Here is an 18147-nt window from a genome sequence, read left to right as displayed (position 1 = left end):
TTCCCCCCTCGGAGAAGCAGCTGGCACTGTTCTCTCCACTGTGGCTGTGAGGGGTGGGAACTCCAACATCCCTTCCAAGGTCGGAGCGCTGTCTCCAACTTTGGAGGGGGCAATCCGAGCCATCCTATGGTCCCTGGGATGCTTGGCCAGAGACAATAGGTTTGCTCTCCCTGGCTCTGATCCTAAGTGCACATACTTGAGAGTAAACTTGAAGGAACATGCTAGGAGTAACCCCCAAGTAAATAAATGTTGAATTCCACTACTGAAGGTTGCTACCTTTATTCTTGCAGGATTCCATTACCTTTTCTTAATAGGTAAAAGTTTGACAGGTAAAAATTTCCAGCACGGGAATGTAAATGAGTTCAATTTTTGTAAACCAGACAGAGAGCTTTGGCTATTGGGTGGTACAGAAATGTAATAAATAAATTTAAATAAATAAATAGAGAAACCTTCAGCTAGCCTGTCATACAGCTATTAAAAGCACAGGAGCCATGCCAAATAAAAGGTGGTAACCTTGTTCATCAGAACTAGAGTTTTCCCCATTACAGTCATGTGAAAAAGAAAGGCAAAACTGAAGTACTTTGGCCACATCATGAGAAGACAGGATACCCTGGAGAAGCTGATGCTAGGGAAAGTGGAAGGCAAAGGGAAGAGGGGTCGACAAAGGGCAAGATGGATGGATGACAGACTCGACCTTGGGGGAGCTGGGGGTGGCGACGGCCAACAGGAAGCTCTGGCGTGGGCTGGTCCATGAAGTCATGAAGAGTCAGAAGCGACTGACCGAATAAACAGCAGCAACGAAAAAGAAAGTACACCCTCTTTGAGTTCCATGGTTTTACCTATCAGGACATAATAAGAATCACCTGGTCCTTAGCAGGTCTTAAAATTAGGCAAATACAACCTCAGGTGAACAACAACAGATGACATATTATACCGTGTCATTATTTTACAGAAATAAAGCCAAAATGGAGAAGCCATGTGTGAAAAACCAAGTACACCTTATGATTCAATAGCTTGTAGAACCACCTTTAGCAGCAATAACTTGAAGTAATGGTTTTCTGTATGACTTTATCAGTCTCTCACATAGTTGTGGAGGAATTTTGGCCCACTCTTCTTTACAACATTGCTTCAGTGCATTGAGGATTGTGGGCATTTGTTTATGCACAGCTCTCTTAAGGTCCCACCACAGCATTTCAGGGTTGAGGTCTGGACTTTGATTGGGCCAATGCAACACCTTTTCTTTTTCAGCCATTCTGTTGTAGATTTGCTGGTGTGCTTGGGATCATTGTCCTGTTGCATGACCCAATTTCGGCCAAACTTTAGCTGTCGGACAGATGGCCTTACATTTGACTCTAGAATACTTTGGTATTCAGTGGAGGTCATGGTCAACTCAATGACTGCAAGGTGCCCAGGTCCTGTGGCTGCAAAACAAGCCCAAATCATCACCCCTCCACCACCATGCTTGACAGTTGTTATGAGATGTTTGTGCTGATATGCTGTGTTTGGTTTTCGTCAAACGTGGCGCTGCGCATTATGGCCAAACATCTCCACTTTGGTCCCATCTGTCCGAAGGACATTGTTCCAGAAGTCTTGTGATTTGTTCAGATGCAACTTTGCAAACCTAAGTTGTGCTGCCATATTCTTTTGAGAGAGAAGAGGCTTTCTCCTGGCACCCCTTCCAAACAAACCATACTTGTTCAGTCTTTTTCTAATTGTACTGTCATGAACTTTAACATTTAACATGCTGAGGCCTGTAGAGTCTGAGATGTAGCTTTTGGATGTTTTGCAATTTCTCTGAGCATTGCACAGTCTGCCCTTGGGGTGAATTTGCTGGGATGTCCACTCCTGGGAAGATTGGCAACTGTCTTGAATGTTTTCCACTTGTGAATAATCTTCCTCACTGTAGAATGATGGACTTTAAATTGTTTGGAAATGGCCTTATAACCCTTCCCAGATTGATGGGCGGCAACAATTGCTTCTCTAAGATCATTGCTGATGTCTTTACTTTTTGGCATTGTGTTAACACACACCTGAATGCTCGGGTCCAGCAAACTCCTGAGACTTCGGCTTTTATAGAGATGGTCACACTTGCTGATGATCAATTAATCAAGGGCATTTGATTAGCAGCAACTGGCTGCTACTTGGCCTCTTCATACCTATGGAAGCAATAAGGGTGTACCTTAAGGACCAGATGATTTTTATTATGTCCTGATACGTAAAACCATAGAACTCAAAAAGGGTGTACTTTCTTTTTCACATGACTGTATGTGTCACAGTGATCAATAGAAGGGTTTGGGTTTTGCTTTACTTTCCTACACAGAAACTGCAGCCAGTTTTCAAAAAATCCGAAGGGAGCTAAATCCTTTCCTCATAGTTTTGTGAAACCAAAATGATTGGAGGGTTGATGTCTCTTCTCTCAGCCCCTTTGCACACACCCTAACAATAATTCATATTGTAGCAATTGGCCAAGTTCCTAACATCACAATCTGGATGCCAAACCTCAATGGCATATGCTGGGAAATAACTGGTTTGTATTAAGGACAAGATTAAATATTTGGCTTCTTATTACCTGTACAAGAGACTTTATGCAGAACTCATTGCATCAGTGTACAAAGAGCTCTGAACTTTTAACCCATAAAATGAAGTTGTTCTTCTAGAGTAGAAATCAATGATTGGAAGCCTCATGTCCAAGTCTGGTGTACTGAGGAGTCCTAGAGGAGTTCTCAACTATCAAAAGCAAGAGAGACATAAGGAGGGAGTGGTGGAAATGGGTCATCAGTAGTCCACATGGAAGATGAATGGGTTGGGCCCACCAGCCTCAATCCCTGCCCCCAAATGGCCCTACTGTAAAACTAGTTGCTGACCAATGCTCAATTGATACGGCTGAACATAGGAACTGTCTTCTATCGAGCAAGACCATTGGTCCATCTAGCCCAGTACTGTTGACACTGACTGGCAGCAGTTCTCCAGGGTCTCAGGCAGGAATTTTTCCAGCCCTACCTGGAGATGCCAGGGATCGAACCTGGGACCTTCTGCATGCCAAGCAGGTGCTCTGCCACTGAGCCATGGCTCCTCCAGATAGATGTTATTTTCTCTGAGTTCCTTGTTCATATTCACACATTGAATTAATTCCTTACTAATGGATGTACATAAAACCCTGTACAAGCTTAGGGGCACTCATGTCTCTGCTGTGACATATGCTCAAGTTTATTAATAACGTTTCTCATGTTGCCCAGTTCCTCTAAAAACTGGGCAACATGAGCCAAAAGGGTAATGCAAACTTCTTTCTGGTCTCTGTGCAGTTCTCTGACTACCCAAACCAATGTTCAGAATGTCCTAGAGCCAAAGCCATCTTATTTGGTATGAAGGTTCCCCTCTCCTTGAGGAAATATGGGCATGCCTGGAAGAGGAGGAGGAGGGCTTCGTATTCTGTTCATCTCAGTTACACAGCCAGTAACTAAGCCTTAAGAGAGGTATTTCAACCTTTTAGAATCGGGGGAAAACTGCCAGGAAATCACCAGTCAGTGGATGGGGGAAAGGGAGTGGGGCCAGAGAAAGGGGGTATAGCCACGTGGGGAACCTCAGGGCCACATTGGGACCCTTGGACATCCAGATTGGGGCCCCAGGCCTGTGGTTCTGCAGTGTCAAATCAGTTGTGGTCTGATATGCATGGAAGGAGCGGTGGATCTTAGCTTTTGTATCTATTCCAATGCCTTGACTGAATAGACCTTCATCAAAGCAGAGATCTTTGATTCTGGATCTGGCTTCTAAAGTTAGACCGCTGACTGTAGCCAAGCATGTAGGTGTAGGGCAATTCTCTTGAGCTACAGTCTGCCATACACCTAGAGGTATTAATTTGCTGTTTTGCTATACAGAATGCCTCATGCTGCAATGCCAGAGCTAAGTCTAGCTTGTCCTCAGGATAGTGATAAAAATGGGAACAAACCAGGGCTAAAGCTTTCTTCACACAGAGCTTTTATCCTGCGATTGAGATTGCGCCTTCACAGAAGTTGCGGGCTCTTTACATGATGCTGTGAACCTCCAAGGTGTCTCCTGCACTAAATGCCCTTTCTTTTGTTTATAGAGTGCAGAGAATGAGCTATCAAATTACCCCGTTGTGTTCTGCTTGACTTCCCTCTGTGAAAAGAGGAAAAGCGGCAAGAAGATGAGTGAGATCAATGAAAGATAATGGAAGACTCAGATACAGGGAGAAGGAGCGGGAAAGGAAGCGGGTGAAAAAGGGAGTCGTGATCCTGCATTTAAAACGGAAGCAGAAAGCCCTATTTTAAATGCAGGATTTTAGGCTGGTATAGAGATGCCCTAAACTTTGCTGAGAAGTAGAAAACTCAACAGAGACTTTTCCCTGCTATAGAAGTCAAATGAGAACTGAACAGGAGAGTGCTCAATCCACCCCTCAAGACAGAAATGCCCTCAAGGGAAGGAACTTTTTGCACTAAATGTGTGAATTTTAGCTCCAACATTTTTCAGACATTGTTCTGGGCAGGTGAACACTGATATGTGTGCCTGCAGGACCACAAATAAGTTGTCCTGGGATGTTTTTCCTCAGTATCATTAGTCACTCAGAATTAAGGCTAAGCCAAAAATAGCCAAAACTGATTTTGGTGATGGGGAGATTCAGCCCCCAAACTGGAGGGATTATTTAGGAAAAGTGAGTGAAATTATTTAAGTGTTTTGATGGCAATGGCAAGTGGTGGCAGCTTGGTTTTTTTCTTTTTCTTTTTGTCTGGGCCGCGATGAGGCTTTGCTGCCCCAGTAGGGGCTACAGGGGCAGAGTTCTTCTGGGTAGCCAACAGCATATGGCTGCCTCCCCACCTCCCTTCAGTGCCACTGGAATGATGCTACATAGTTGGAAAGCTACACTGTTCCCATTATGGAAGAAGAGAGAGTAAGCCATCACCACTGCTTTCACCATAGTTACTGCACCCACAAACACTGAAGAACTTCAAATGTTTTTCACCCTACCTCTGAAAATTGACAAAATGCTCCCCCCCCCACACACACCAAATTTGTCAATGCTCTGGATGTTTTGTGGCTTAGTGCATCATTCCCATCGATTCCAGTATATCATGTGATTTTGGTTGCCTGGAGTTCCAGACTGTTCTTACCTTTACTTACCTTTAGTAAAATGAAATGAATTATGTGGACATTTTGAGGCTCAGTGCATCACTCCCATCTAGTCCAATGTGAATGTAAATTTGGTTGGCTTCAAGAGTTTGTGTGCTTGACTACTTTAAAAAATGTGTTTGGGCTTGGAAGGCATTAATAAAAGTTTAATAATGCATAGGTCTCATTTCTAAAATATTATTCACTTGTGTCTAACTTCACTCTTTCTCATTTGCAAAATAGTTATGAATTTGTCTTCTGTCTCATTCTATCCCATTCCAGGTGGACTCTGGTTGGGAAGGGAAAGTATAACTCTGCAAGGGTTTCAGTCCTAAAATATTGTTCTCAAGTGTCTAAGGACACAATCGTATGTGTTGCATACTGGTAAGATGTGTAATTCTTTAAACTCCTAAAGCTTTCCATTTTAAAAGATTAGCAGTACTATCCCATCATGGACAGAGAAGTTGCAGCTGTGCCTATCACTGCCTATTTAACCTGAATGCCCCTTTTCATCTGCATCATGAAATCATAATTGTCTTGAATTATAGTGGAAAGTTATTTAGTAGAAGTTGATGACCATTGGCTATGCAAGTATTAAAGTGTTATGCTCAAGGAGTTTTTTTTTAAGGGGCAAGACTAGTATTTAATAATGCAACTCCGCAAATACCTGCAACCTGAAATGATAGTCTAGGGGAAGTTTTATTTAATATATTTATATGCTGCCTTTTTGCCAGATATCAGGCATCCAATAAATAAAACCAAACATTAAAATCAAACAATAAAACCAAACATTGGCTAATAAAACCAAACATTGGCTAATAAAACCAAACATTATAATATATCACAATTTAAAACAATGTACAATTGCAGTAAAACCAAACTGATTAACACCCATACATTAAAGATATAGTATATTAAAAAGTGGTTAAGACGCTGAACTGCAGACTGGAAGGTCGGCAGGTCAGCAGTTCAAGACCCGAGTGCTGCGTGATGGAGTGAGCTCCCGTCTTCAGTCCCAGCTTCTGCCAACCTAGCAGTTTGAAAGCAAGAAATTGCAAGTAGATAAATAGGTACCGCCTCGGCGGGAAAGGTAACAGCTTTCCGTGCACCTCGGTGTTCAGTCATGCCGGCCACATGACCACGGAAGCGTCTTCGGACAGCGCTGGCTCTTCGGCTTAGAAACGGGGATGAGCACCGCACCCTAGAGTCGGACACGATTGGTTGGGGACACCTTTACCTTTACCTTTATATTAAAAAAAAACAGCCAGCGGGATAGCACAAAAAATTATCTCCCACAAACGTTTTCCTAAAAAAAGGGAGCTTTTACTTGCATTTGGAAGGAGGAAACATGAACTTCAGAATTCCACAGGGATGGCCCCACCACCCAAGAAGCCCCGTCCTGAACACGACCTCCATCACTTCACTTTAACTCTGAAGTTTTAATTAAGTGATTATTTTATTATTGCATATTTGAGAACTTATGAATAGCCTTGCTGGATTTATTATTTATTTCACTTCCAATAGCCGAAGCTCTCTGGGTGGTTCACACAAAAAAATGGATAAAACCAAAAGCCTATCCAGGCCAGTATCCTCGACTTTTATCCTTAAACAAAACAAAACACAGGAAATCTCATCATGGCTGTTCCGATTTCACACCTTAGTTGTCGTTGAAATGGAAGAGCCCATGCATTGAGACCAAGGCCTACGTTTAGGAAGCTGTGCAAGACCCGTCTTTCTAACTGGCATTTATTTGCGGCTCTCCTGTTTCTGCATTTGTCATTGGACTGATCTCAGTCAAATACTCTTTTACTGAGTACATGCCGATTACTTGTATCATATTTACTGTGGGTTCAGTGTTCTGTCTTTTTTTCCAATGTGAAAGGGGCTTTTAAAGCAGGTAGATGTTTTAAAATAAATACACCCACGTCTTCTGCACCTGCTGTAAGGATACCAGCGCTCTGCTCCCAAGGCACATTTCCTCAAGTACAGACACGGTTCCCTCGGAAGAACAGGCGCAGGCGAGACCCCCTGCACCGTCCACCAAGGCGCATCCGGCAAGGGTACGCAAAGGGGGAGTGGCCGGGCTGCTGGCCGTCTGCAGCCTCCTGCTCGTGCCTGATTGGCGTGGACAACCACTGACGGGCCGGGCTGCGGGACACCGCCTCGTTCCATCCGTGTAGCTGGGAAGGAGGGGCCGCGGCGGTGGCGGCACCTGATTCTCTTCTGTGGGTGCAGTCAAGGGCGCGTGTGAACACTGAGCAGCTGCCGTGGGGTTCCGATGAGGGTTAGCTTTGGGTCGAGATCCCGTTTGGCATTCTGGTGGTGTGTGTGTGTGTGTCGGCGGGGGGGTCGAGCCTATTAATGCCCGAGGACACTTGGGAAAGGCGCCCTCGTTCAGCTGCAGCCGCGGGGCTCTTCTCCAGCCACTTCCATTTCAAGCCGGCTTCCTCCTCTTGCGCCCTCCTTTTGGCTTGTATCCCTGGGACGGGCTCCCATGTAAGAGCGTGAAAAGTCTGCAGCCGGATCGTTACATACTTACTTGCAAGTAAGGCCCCCCATGAGCTTCGGGGGACTTGCGTTCAAGGAAGGGTTGAGTCTTGCAACCCCTTTCCAGGGCGAGCCGCGCGCTGCTCTTCTCCGGCTCCTCCACCTGGGCTTCGGTTTGTTTCAGAGTCGCCGCGTCCGCCAGGTAGACTCCTTTCCACGTCGGAAACGAGACGCCTCAGCGGCCGGCGGGCCCCGCCCTTCTCGCCGGCGAGGGGCCGCCGCTCTGTCGGCGCCCTCTCCAGCCGCACCTCTGGGGAGGGAGGCGAACTGGTAGGCGGAGGCGAGGCAGGCGAGCGAGCGAGCGAGCGCGGCGGAGGCGTCTCTCCCCGCCCAGCGAAGATCTCGCGGTGCTGGGCGCGCAGCTTCAGACGCCGCCTCCGCCCGCCTCCTGCTGGGAGCGGTGACTGTGCGCAGCGCGGCGGGCGGGCGGGCAGCCCGCGGCGGGGCGGGGGGCGCGCCGGCACCAGCTCCAGGAGGAGGTGGAGGCCGACGTAGTAATAGCAGTAGTCGTCGCAGCCGCCGCCGGAGTAGCTGCACTAACTCCAGGTGTGCGGCGAGGGAAGCGCGATCTGCCCAGCCGGCTCGCCTGCCCCGGTCGCGCGTCGGAGCCTCGCCCAGTTCGATGTCCCTGCTGCGGCGGCGGCGGCGGCACTAAGCGAGCCAACGTGCCTGCCTCGCCCGCCGCGCCTTTTCCGCCTTCCGCAGCCCGAACATGGCCACCCCAGCGACGTGCACCCGCTTCACCGACGAATACCAGCTGTACGAGGAGCTCGGCAAGTACGCAGCCCAATCGCTCCTCGCCGGTCTCTTCTTTTTCTTCCTCCTCCTCCTCCCGCTCTGCGCAGCCCCCGGCAGCTGGGCTGTTACTGCGGCGGGACGCTGCTGCTCCTTTCCTTTTGCACCCCTCGCTTGTCTCCTGCGTGGCTGCATCCTCTCCCTGGCTCCCACCCACCCTTCTCCTCCATCTCGGGGCTTCGCTTTCCTCGCCCTCCTAGGCTGCTTTAGTTGTACCCGGGAAGTCTTCTAGTGAACTCTCCCTCTTCTTCCCCCACCCGGTATATACGATGCGGACTTTCCTTAACTATTACTGGAGCAAGACCAAAGCCTTGGTTCGAGCTTTCATTCCAGCCCCACTTGTGCCTTGTATCACGCCATTGTACCCCGGTTTCATTAAACTGGAATAAACAACCTGTTCCGTAATCGCTAAAGTGAGCTAGAACACCTACTTCAGCATGAGGAGGAGAGGAACTGTGCTTCCCTGTGTTATGGCAACGCAGTTAAAGGAAATAGGTTGAAGGGTAATTAAAACGTGGTAAGCAAGCTGGAGCTCCTGCTTCTCGCTGTGCTGTGCTGAATCCGAATGGGCTGTTATTACCCCAGGAAATGTCTGATTCCAAGCACCATTGAACTGCTTTGCCCAGAGCCTCTCTGTCTTAGTGCCACCCTCCCTGCTGTTCCTGCAGCCTGCAACTTCAAGACTCATCTTTCCCCCTCCCTATATCTGCACTACAACAAGGGACATTGCTGCATTTCTCCTGCAGCAAGGGAGGTTCTCTGTGCTGATGCTTTTCCTAGCCTCATCCCCATTACTCCAGCCTTGGTTTCAAACATTCTGTTAAGTATTCTGTAGGAGAGATACCCATCGACATTCCGGATCGGATTAATAAATTGGGGGTGGGGAGTGGGGTAGACACATCCCAAGTAGTGCTGCATCTGATTCCTCCTCCTGTCTTGCACCAGTCCCTGGTTGCTGCTGCATCTCTTCTCTCCCCCCCCCCAATATTTTGAGCCACTTCTCCAGCTCATAGGCTCATCTTCACCATCTATATGTTTCTTTCTAACTTACATGCAGGAATGGAGGTGGGTGAGAAAAAAATGTGTCTCTCCTGCCCAGGCCATGGTTTTGTTTTGTTTCCGGGAGTGTTCATATCTGTCTGTGCTGTCCTGACTGGTTCCTCATTCCAGGCTATCTTATGTGGATGAGGAGCATTGGGGATCCACCCCTGCCCCCACACCTCTGAAAAGGCTCTAATACATCATCCTCACCTTGCCCGGTTACTGCCCTTCTCTTACACTTATGCTGTCCCCTCTGTCACCCTTTGGTGGGGCTGTTTTCTAGTATCTGTTCCCATGTCCCCTTAGTTTTCCTAGAATTGGGTCTTTTTCTGATATCTGCCTTGCCTTTCTTACTTTGTACCATACACCACTTGCTAAACCTGTAATGAAAAGAAAGAATGTATGTTATGTTACAAAAGGAGTCATGTACATACCAGTTAACCAAGCCGACATGCTTGTCTCCGTGTTAGATAAAAGTTTTATCTCAATTTTACAGATAGGAATGCTAGGATACAGGAGCAGTAGTGCCTAAACTAGTCTTCCTAACTTGGTGCCCACCAGATGTTTTGGACTACAACTCCCAGCATTCCTTACCATTGGCCATGTTGGCTGGGGCTGATGAGAGTTGGTCCAAAATATCTGCAGGGTACCAAGTTGAGGTAGGCTGGTATTGCAATGAGCTTGTGCCAGAGGAGGGGAAGGGGACTACAGCCCAAGAGAACTACCCCTCTTCCTTTCGGGGGAGTCATAACTTGTCAGTATTTGTACTCACCCATGTCATTCTTTCATGCATCTCTTTTCTTGACCTGTTTTCCCCCTTCTCCTCTGTTTCTCACTGTTTCCCATTTTCAGCTCTAAAATCATTGAGCCAAGCAAACCAATGGTGTCTATTTGGGCTTTGGATAAATAACTTGACATGGATTTTGAGATTTTTGTTTGCTTTAAGTTTACTTCTTGATTTAGGTTTCATTCTTAACTCAGTTTCACAGGTTCAGCGTTTCTTTTTTGTTCCAGGGGAGCTTTTTCAGTGGTCCGCAGATGTGTGAAAAAATCCTCAACACAGGAGTATGCTGCAAAGATCATCAATACCAAGAAGCTGTCAGCCAGAGGTGAGTGTCCAAACTCTAGTTTTGATCAAGTTCCCCTGCAGGACCTTGATGGGGAATTGATTGTTAAACTCTTAATTCATGTGGTGTGTCAAGCACCAACGTTGGGCTGTTAAGAGATTTAAGGTGCAATCCTATGCATATTTAGTCAGAGAAAAGTCCTACAATTCCCAGCATGCCCCAGCCTGCATGTAGGAATTTTTTTTTGTCTAAAAATACATAGGGTTGCACTCTGACATGCTTAACTTCATCTGGCCTGTGCCCCTGATATTTCAGCTTTTTTAAACACACAGCGGCTTACCAATAAGTGCAGCATAGTTTAAAATACTAACAGCACAGTCTTATGCAAGCGTTTTCAGAACTTATCCCCATTGAGCACAGTGTAATTTACTCCCAGATAACTGTGAGCAGGGGTGAGCAACTTGTGGCCCTCCAGATGTTTTGGCTTACGCCTCCCAATAGTTCTAGCCTGCATGCTGGGAGTTCTAGGACTTTTTTCTGTCTAAACATGCATAGGATTGCACCCTTACTGCTGTTTTTGTGAGTTCTTGCAAAGATGTAGAAATAGATGCACATGTCCATTGAATCCAGTGGGGCCTACTTCAGAGTAAGCATGCATAGGATTGAAAGTCCTTCTGGAGTTAGCACATAACACTTTCATGCCGAGATGTGGCTCTTGAAAGCCCATCTGGGCATTTCAGGAAAAAAATGTTGGAAGCAGTCTTCACTGTTGCCAGCAAAAAGAAAAGCACCTCTGAATGAATTGTATCTGGATGTGCTTATAGTTTGCTGTGGAATCTTAATTTTTATGGGAGCCCTAGCCCTTTTTGGCATTGCTAGTGATGACTTTCCTTGGCTTTTTGTTTTTGCTTGATCTTGAGGATGTAATTCAACATTGTTGAATTTTTTCTGGCATGGACATTTATTTTCATGTTAAGAAGTATGTATCTTGTCATGTATGAAGAGCTAGAGGAGAGGAGTCAACATGAAGCATGTTCCCCCTGCCCCAGTCATTCAAGTCTTTTTTTATTGCGCTTTGCCATAGGCCATTAGCACAAAACACCGACCCTCCAATGTTCAGACAAAACTTGCTGTTGGAAAATAAAGCAGGTGGAATCATACTCTCATGCTGTGTTCATAAATGGTATGTTCCACAATGTTTGACCACTCATCCAGGTTCAGTCTTCTCTGATTGTGCCGCTTTGCTTCGGAGGCTTGGGGTTTTTCCAGGTTCTTAAGCAACTCCAGCAGTGGCAGCCTTGGCTCCGTCAGCCATGGAAGGTGTCTTCCTGCATTTTTCTTCTGCAGAGGGTAGAAGAAAATAAAAAAATGAAAAACAAAATAGTGTCCCAGTCAACTCCTGATCATTTAATGTGTTATTTGCTGTTGAGCATACAGTAAGACACAAGGGGGAAGGGCAACATTATAACTTTCCTATGGCATCAAAATCATGTGGGCCATCTCTGGCTGCCATGCATGTGGATGGGGCAGCAGACAGAGGGGTGGAGGATGTGATGGCAGAGCCTTTTCCAGAAAGTTTTTCTGCTTATTTCTTGTTGCATTCCTTTGCTTTCCTTCCCTGTGTTGGTTTCAGATGACCGATTGTCCCACTGTGTGGGAGAATCTGCATGAAGATAGTGTTGCTTTTACTATATGTTGTGTGTAAGACGTTTGTCATACAAATCTGTTCCATACAAATCTGAATCTCCACTATGTAATGATTGCAAAGTAAACTGCAGAATTCCCCCCTTGGTGAACGTACAGTTTGGGATAACAGTGTAAAAATCGCAGTGGTTCAGGAAAATAAATTTCTGTCACTCAGTTGTCATGGCATCCAAATCATCAGATAATATGCTCACATAAGATTTTAAGTACACTGACAGCTGTTGAGCTGCAGCAAAATGCGGCCCATCAGCACTTGCCAACTAAGTAGAGGGCAAACTAACGAGCCTGAAATCAGTGAAAACAACCAGGATAGAATGATGCTGTCCATCAAAGCCAATGGCGAAAGAACATTCTTATGCTGGTGACTTAAACCCGGTCAACGGGTTTAAAGTCAACTGGCCGGGTTGCATGATCAAATCAGCCCAGAGGCCACCATGGCTTACCTAAGCCAAGGTGGGATACGACACATGCGGATGCCCGTGGGTGCAATTTTGCTTGACCAACCCCCACACTGGGGGTTGTTGTGTCATCCAAACCCAGCGGGGGTGGATTATGTGAGGGTTAAGTGGCCCTTGCATAACACATAGGCTGTTTTAGGGTTAACTCATGGGCTGTTGTTGGGTTCATAGAATCATAGGGTTGTTTTCCCTTCCAATAAGCCATGCTGTCTGGGTTTGGACAACATGATAAGCCATGCCCGGGCAGGTGATTAGGCAAACGGCGTCCAGCATGCACCTCAGCTTAAACAAGCCACCATGGCTTGTTGTTCCCAGAGTGATTGTGTGAGCTGGCCCAGTGTTAACAGATGTCACACATGGAATAGAAGAGAATAAAACAGAAAAAATACGAGACCAGAAGAGTAGTGAGAGAGACTCCTTGAATCTCTGTGCCTGAGGAACCTGTGCTGGAAATGAATGGAATCTGGTGGAGTATGTAGGATCAGATATAGCTCTCAGTGACCTAAGAGGTGTTTAGTTTCTGTGGTGGTGCTGCAGAGCAGCCGTGTGAAACAAGACTATGACTAAATATTAGGCTCAGAAGGTATTGGAGCAGAAGTGACACTGGATAATGTGCTCAGGCTGCAAACTGGTGGTGACAGTAGCCCCAGATCACTTTCCCTATGATTCAGAATCACTTTTAAGTAGCTTTTTAAGAAAACTATGCTGGTGCAGTTTTTCTGAGTTTGCCTTTATGGCTACTGCATCCTTAAATACAAGATTTTTGTATTTAAGAAGAGAGACTGAAAGAACTGGGCCTGTTTAGCCTTGAAAAGAGAAGACTGAGGGGAGATATGATAGTGCTCTTCAAGTACTTGAAAGGTTGTCACAGAGAAGAAGGCCAGGATCTCTTCTCGATCATCCCAGACTGCAGGACACGGAATAATGGGCTCAAGTTACAGGAAGCCAGATTCCGGCTGAACATCAGGAGAAACATCCTGACTGTTAGAGCAATATGACAATGGAACCAATGACCTAGGGAGGTGGTGGGCTCTCCCACCCTGGAGGCATTCAAGACGAGGCTGGACAGCCATCTGTCAGGGATGCTCTAACTTGGATTCCTGCATTGAGCAGGGGGTTGGACTCGATGGCCTTGTAGGCCCCTTCCAACCCTACTATTCTATAATTCTAAATATTTGTTGCTCCCCATTGCAGTAGCTTACTGAATCATAATCTGGCTCCATGTATTATGGTACATACTTAAGTCCTTTCTTCTAACCTGTGTCAACTCTCCTCCTTGTGAAAAAGAACCTTGCAGTCCTTGGCACATCAGAGAATACAGCATCTGTTTGAGCCAGAATTCTTCAGGCTACAGGGAGACTCAAAAGGGAAGAGACTGCTTGCTTCATTGCTGTTGTGGCCACTGTAATTTTCCCTTTGTAACATGTTCTGACTTACCTGAGGTCAGTAAAAGCAAGGCTGAAGACCTGTCAGCTAATGGCTTGGTACGGAGAAGGAGAGTTTGGGTAGGAGATCTTTCTAGTTGCCTGGGGACCTTCTACTTGGCCCATATCTGCAGCTTTGCTTCCCCTACTTTAAATCTGTCTCTGCCACTTATATGAGGATTCTTGGCATGTGTAGAGGTATAGTACAGTCTACAGCAGTGCAGCACCTCACACTGCCAAATCATAACATGGATTTAGAATAGTAGCTTTCAGGATTTGAACCAATAGTGATTTGGGGACAAACACTACTGTTTAACTAGACAGAATGTGTTTGTTTATGGGCCATCCTTGATAGAGAAGGACTGTGCATCTGTCTCCAAAGCGTACGCTCACTGTTGTGCTTCTTCTGTTCAGGGTGCTGCCATGCTAATGCTGGTGTGAGGAGCATAGCACAACTTCCTGAGGTTTGGCTTAGCAGTAACCTCTTTCTTAAAAAAATATTGGTACAAATGCAATGAGACTGAGTAGAATTAAGAATAGCCATTTCTTTTCGTCAGTGTATCTCAGAGTTTTTTATCCAGTGAATCTGCTGTTGGGAGCAAGGGAATAGTCCCAGCTTGGTCCTTATTGGCACCTTCATTCTAAATGGAACTGGTTTTCTACTTTGACTTTAAGTGCAAAGTGTATAGGGCTTTCACTAATAGTGATGCGACTCTGTACCCGCAGAGAATTATAGCCAATGTTGGCTTTCAGTTTTTGCTGAAAGTTCTGGATGTGTGAGACTTGACTTTTTCTGCTTCTTCTTATTTCCATGATTGAGAGTTGCATTTTGTAGGTGGCTTCTAGTTTCTGACCTGGATGTATTACCTGTCTGCTTGTTCTGGTTGCACTTAGTTACCCCATTCTTAGTGGGCTTTGGCATGTGCCATTTGGGAACTTATTTGTGTGGGTATGCGTTAGGAGCCACACTAAGGTTGTGGCTTGCTGTAATCTGAACATTTATGAATGGGTGGGTACATTTTCTCCCATTCTTCCTCTTATCTGGATGAGGGCCAATAAACTGAGACTCAATCCAGACAAGACAGAGGTACTGTTACTGGGTGGTTCATCTGCCTGGCTAGGTGATATTCATCCTGTTCTGGAGGGGGTTGCACTCCCCCTAAAGGATCAGGTTTGTAGTTTGGGGGTGCTCTTGGACCCAGAACTGTCACTTGAGGTGCAGGTGGACTTGGTGGCACAGAGCACCTTTTATCAGCTTAGGCTGATATACCAACTACGCCCTTATCTGGACAGAGATAGCCTAGCTACAGTTATCCATGTTCTGATAACCTCTTGTTTGGGTTACTGCAATGCATTATACATGGGGCTGCTTTTGAAAATGGTCTGGAAAATTCAGCTGGTCCAAAAAAGGGCAGCAAGATTGTTAATGGGGACTGGCCAATGAGATCATACTATGCCAGTACTTTTCCAGCTGCACTGGCTACTGGTCCCTTTCTGGGCCCTTTCTGGGCCCTTTCTGGGCCCGATTCAAAGTGCTGGTATTAACATTCAAAGCCCTAAACGGCTTGGGGCCAGGTTATCTGAAAGATTGCCTCCTCCCATATGTAACTGCCAAGATCCTAAGATCATCTTCAGGGGTGCTTCTCCGTGAGCCCCTGCCAAAGGAAGTAAGGCAGGTAGCTACCAGGAAGAGGGCCTTTTCTGCTGTGGCACCCTGGCTGTGGAAGGAGCTCCCTCCAGAGGTTCGCGTGGCACCTACGTTGTACTCCTTTCGGTGCCAGGTGAAGACCTTTTTATTTTCCCAGCATTTTAGCACTGTAGTTTTTTTTAGCTCTGCTGTTTTAAATCTGTATTTTAAATCTCCACATTGCTGCTAGGTTTAATTGTGGTTGTAATTTTGTATTAAACGTTCATATCTTATATTGTTTTATGTTGTACTTTGTGGTTTTAATTTCAGTGAACTGCCCAGAGAGCTTTGGCTATTGGGTGGTATAGAAATGAAATAAATAATCTGCAGTGAGGTTCCATGGATAGGGAGCCCAGGGGAAGCAGTGGCAGAGGTGGCCATACAAACTCAGGCTGACACAGGGGCAGTAGGTCTTTGCTTGCAGTAGTTCTTAAGAGATGCATACATGTGATAATGCAGTCTCCAAGCCAGATCTGCCTGGCTTAACGCGCGCGCGCGCACACACACAGAACATACTGTGTACTTTGCCAGAGAGTTCTGTGCTGGGGGGCAGTTGCTACTTGCCCAAGCACAACTGCAAGGTAGCTTTACTCTGTTGTGAAGCTGAGGGTTCAGATACCTGCATATGGGCTTGTAACTTCCTGTTTGGCAGAGGGGGCAAAGCTACTGATCTCTGTAATGTGTGACCTGTCTGGAAGTGAGCGATTGGATCCTATATGTCACCAAGTAATGTCTGACTGTAAAAGGAAGCATATTTTGTGACTAAGCCTCAGGAAAGGGGAAATCGGGTAGAGGGAATCAAGTCTATCTTGGACAGTCAGGAGATTATTTCTGGATCTCTTATTTAATCACCTTTGGTTTAATATGCATGCTAACTCTTGCGCTAAATATCAGAAGTCATTGTGCCACAGTAATTTGTGGCTTTTTTGTAGTGCTTCTGAGCTCAGAGCAAATATAGTACTGATATTTAAAACGGGCAGTACTGACAGTTTTGAGTCTGTTAAAACTTAGTCTTTCACGGAATAATAAAGCAAATATTGAACTAGGTGGGAAGGGATATATTCAGGTATCCACATTCTGCTGTTAAGTAGCTAGCAAAATGCTTTAACATAATTGTTTGGCAAACCCACCTAGTTTCAGGCTTAGTGGAGGGCAGGAATACTATAGGTTTAATTTGGAGGACTGTCTAATGCAGTCTTTTCAGCCTGGTGCCCTCCAGAACCATCTCTTTTCCCTAGGCATGCCTCATATGAGGAATATGCTATGTGCAACTGGTGGGGCGGAGGGGTGGGAGAGGCAGTAGATAGGCAGGACTAGCTAGTCCTGAAACTGGACATGTTTGCAGAAGAACACGGGGTGCAGATTGATTTCAGGAAGCGTAAATAAAAGGCAATGCCCCACACACTGAAATGGGTGGGAAAGTGCCTTGTCAAATTGCATGAGAATTGGTTTGGTGCTTAAGTTCTCTGTGAAGGTGGCTGTCAATGTTAGATAAATCTAAACACACACACACACACACACACACACCTACCTCCAGAGTGGCTGTTGCATAGTGGTGAAGGCCATAAGCTGAGTGAGGAAGTTTCTAGTTCAAATCTTATGAGTCACGAATTCAGTGACCAGTATCTTGCAGCCTCAGTCCCCATCTTTTGTAACATGGGTGGTGACAGTAATTGCTTATGTTGCTGATGTTTGAAGAATTTCTGAGAGCATGTGAAAAGGGTGTGTGTGTGTGTTGGGGGGGTCATAAGCACAGCATCTCTAGCCAAAAGGGTCCCAGACAGCAGGGCTGGAAATGACCCCCCCACACATACACCAGACACTCACACACACTCACTCAGGACCCAGGAGAGCCATCACCAGCCAGAACAAACAGCACTTGGCTAGATGGGCTAATGGCCTGACCCAGGTCAAGGAAGCTTCATATGCTGTGAATACTTGTGGAAAGTAGTGTCTAAATAAATAGGGTTGTGTAGACCCCCCTGAGCAATTCCACATTTCACCCATGCAGGAATTTCCAAGTACATCTTTGCTTTAGCTCTGAGTAGATGGCAACTCTTAGGCTGGAAAATCTTCTGCTAATACATTTTTTTCCCTGTGGGAAAGGTTTCCATTTCTGAAAACCCATCATTTCATAACACTAATTAACAACACAATGAATGAATACAACAATACCAGTTCAATTCAGGCAACTTTTAAGTTGTACCTTTGGCTATTGGGCAGTAAAGAAATGAAATGAATGAATGAATAAGTAACTAAATTGTAGTTTTGTTTCAGATAACTATCTCTAGGAAACACAT

The 18147-nt window shown here is 45.9% G+C and overlaps 1 protein-coding gene across 15 annotated transcripts in view; it reads left to right on the top strand.

Moving 5' to 3' along the window:
• Window positions 1–8061: 8061 nt before the first annotated feature.
• The window catches only part of CAMK2G (calcium/calmodulin dependent protein kinase II gamma), a 269130-nt gene continuing 259044 nt past the window's right edge, over window positions 8062–18147 (top strand). For all 15 annotated transcript variants that reach the window (XR_014788773.1, XR_014788772.1, XR_014788771.1 and 12 more), the window contains exons 1-2: window positions 8062–8448; window positions 10522–10616. Coding sequence is in view for 11 of the 15 variants with exons in the window: in XM_084841436.1 (XP_084697562.1) it covers window positions 8384–8448; window positions 10522–10616 (160 nt within the window). In the remaining 4 variants the exon portion in view is untranslated. The remainder of the gene's footprint in view (window positions 8449–10521; window positions 10617–18147) is intronic.

The sequence above is a fragment of the Heloderma suspectum genome, chromosome 3, assembly GCF_057233095.1.
Source record: "Heloderma suspectum isolate Gila_16-S chromosome 3, 16-S_ref, whole genome shotgun sequence".
In the NCBI taxonomy this organism is placed as follows: domain Eukaryota; kingdom Metazoa; phylum Chordata; class Lepidosauria; order Squamata; family Helodermatidae; genus Heloderma; species Heloderma suspectum.
Note: the sequence above shows the minus strand (reverse complement) of the source record. Positions and strands in the feature narration are given on the sequence as shown.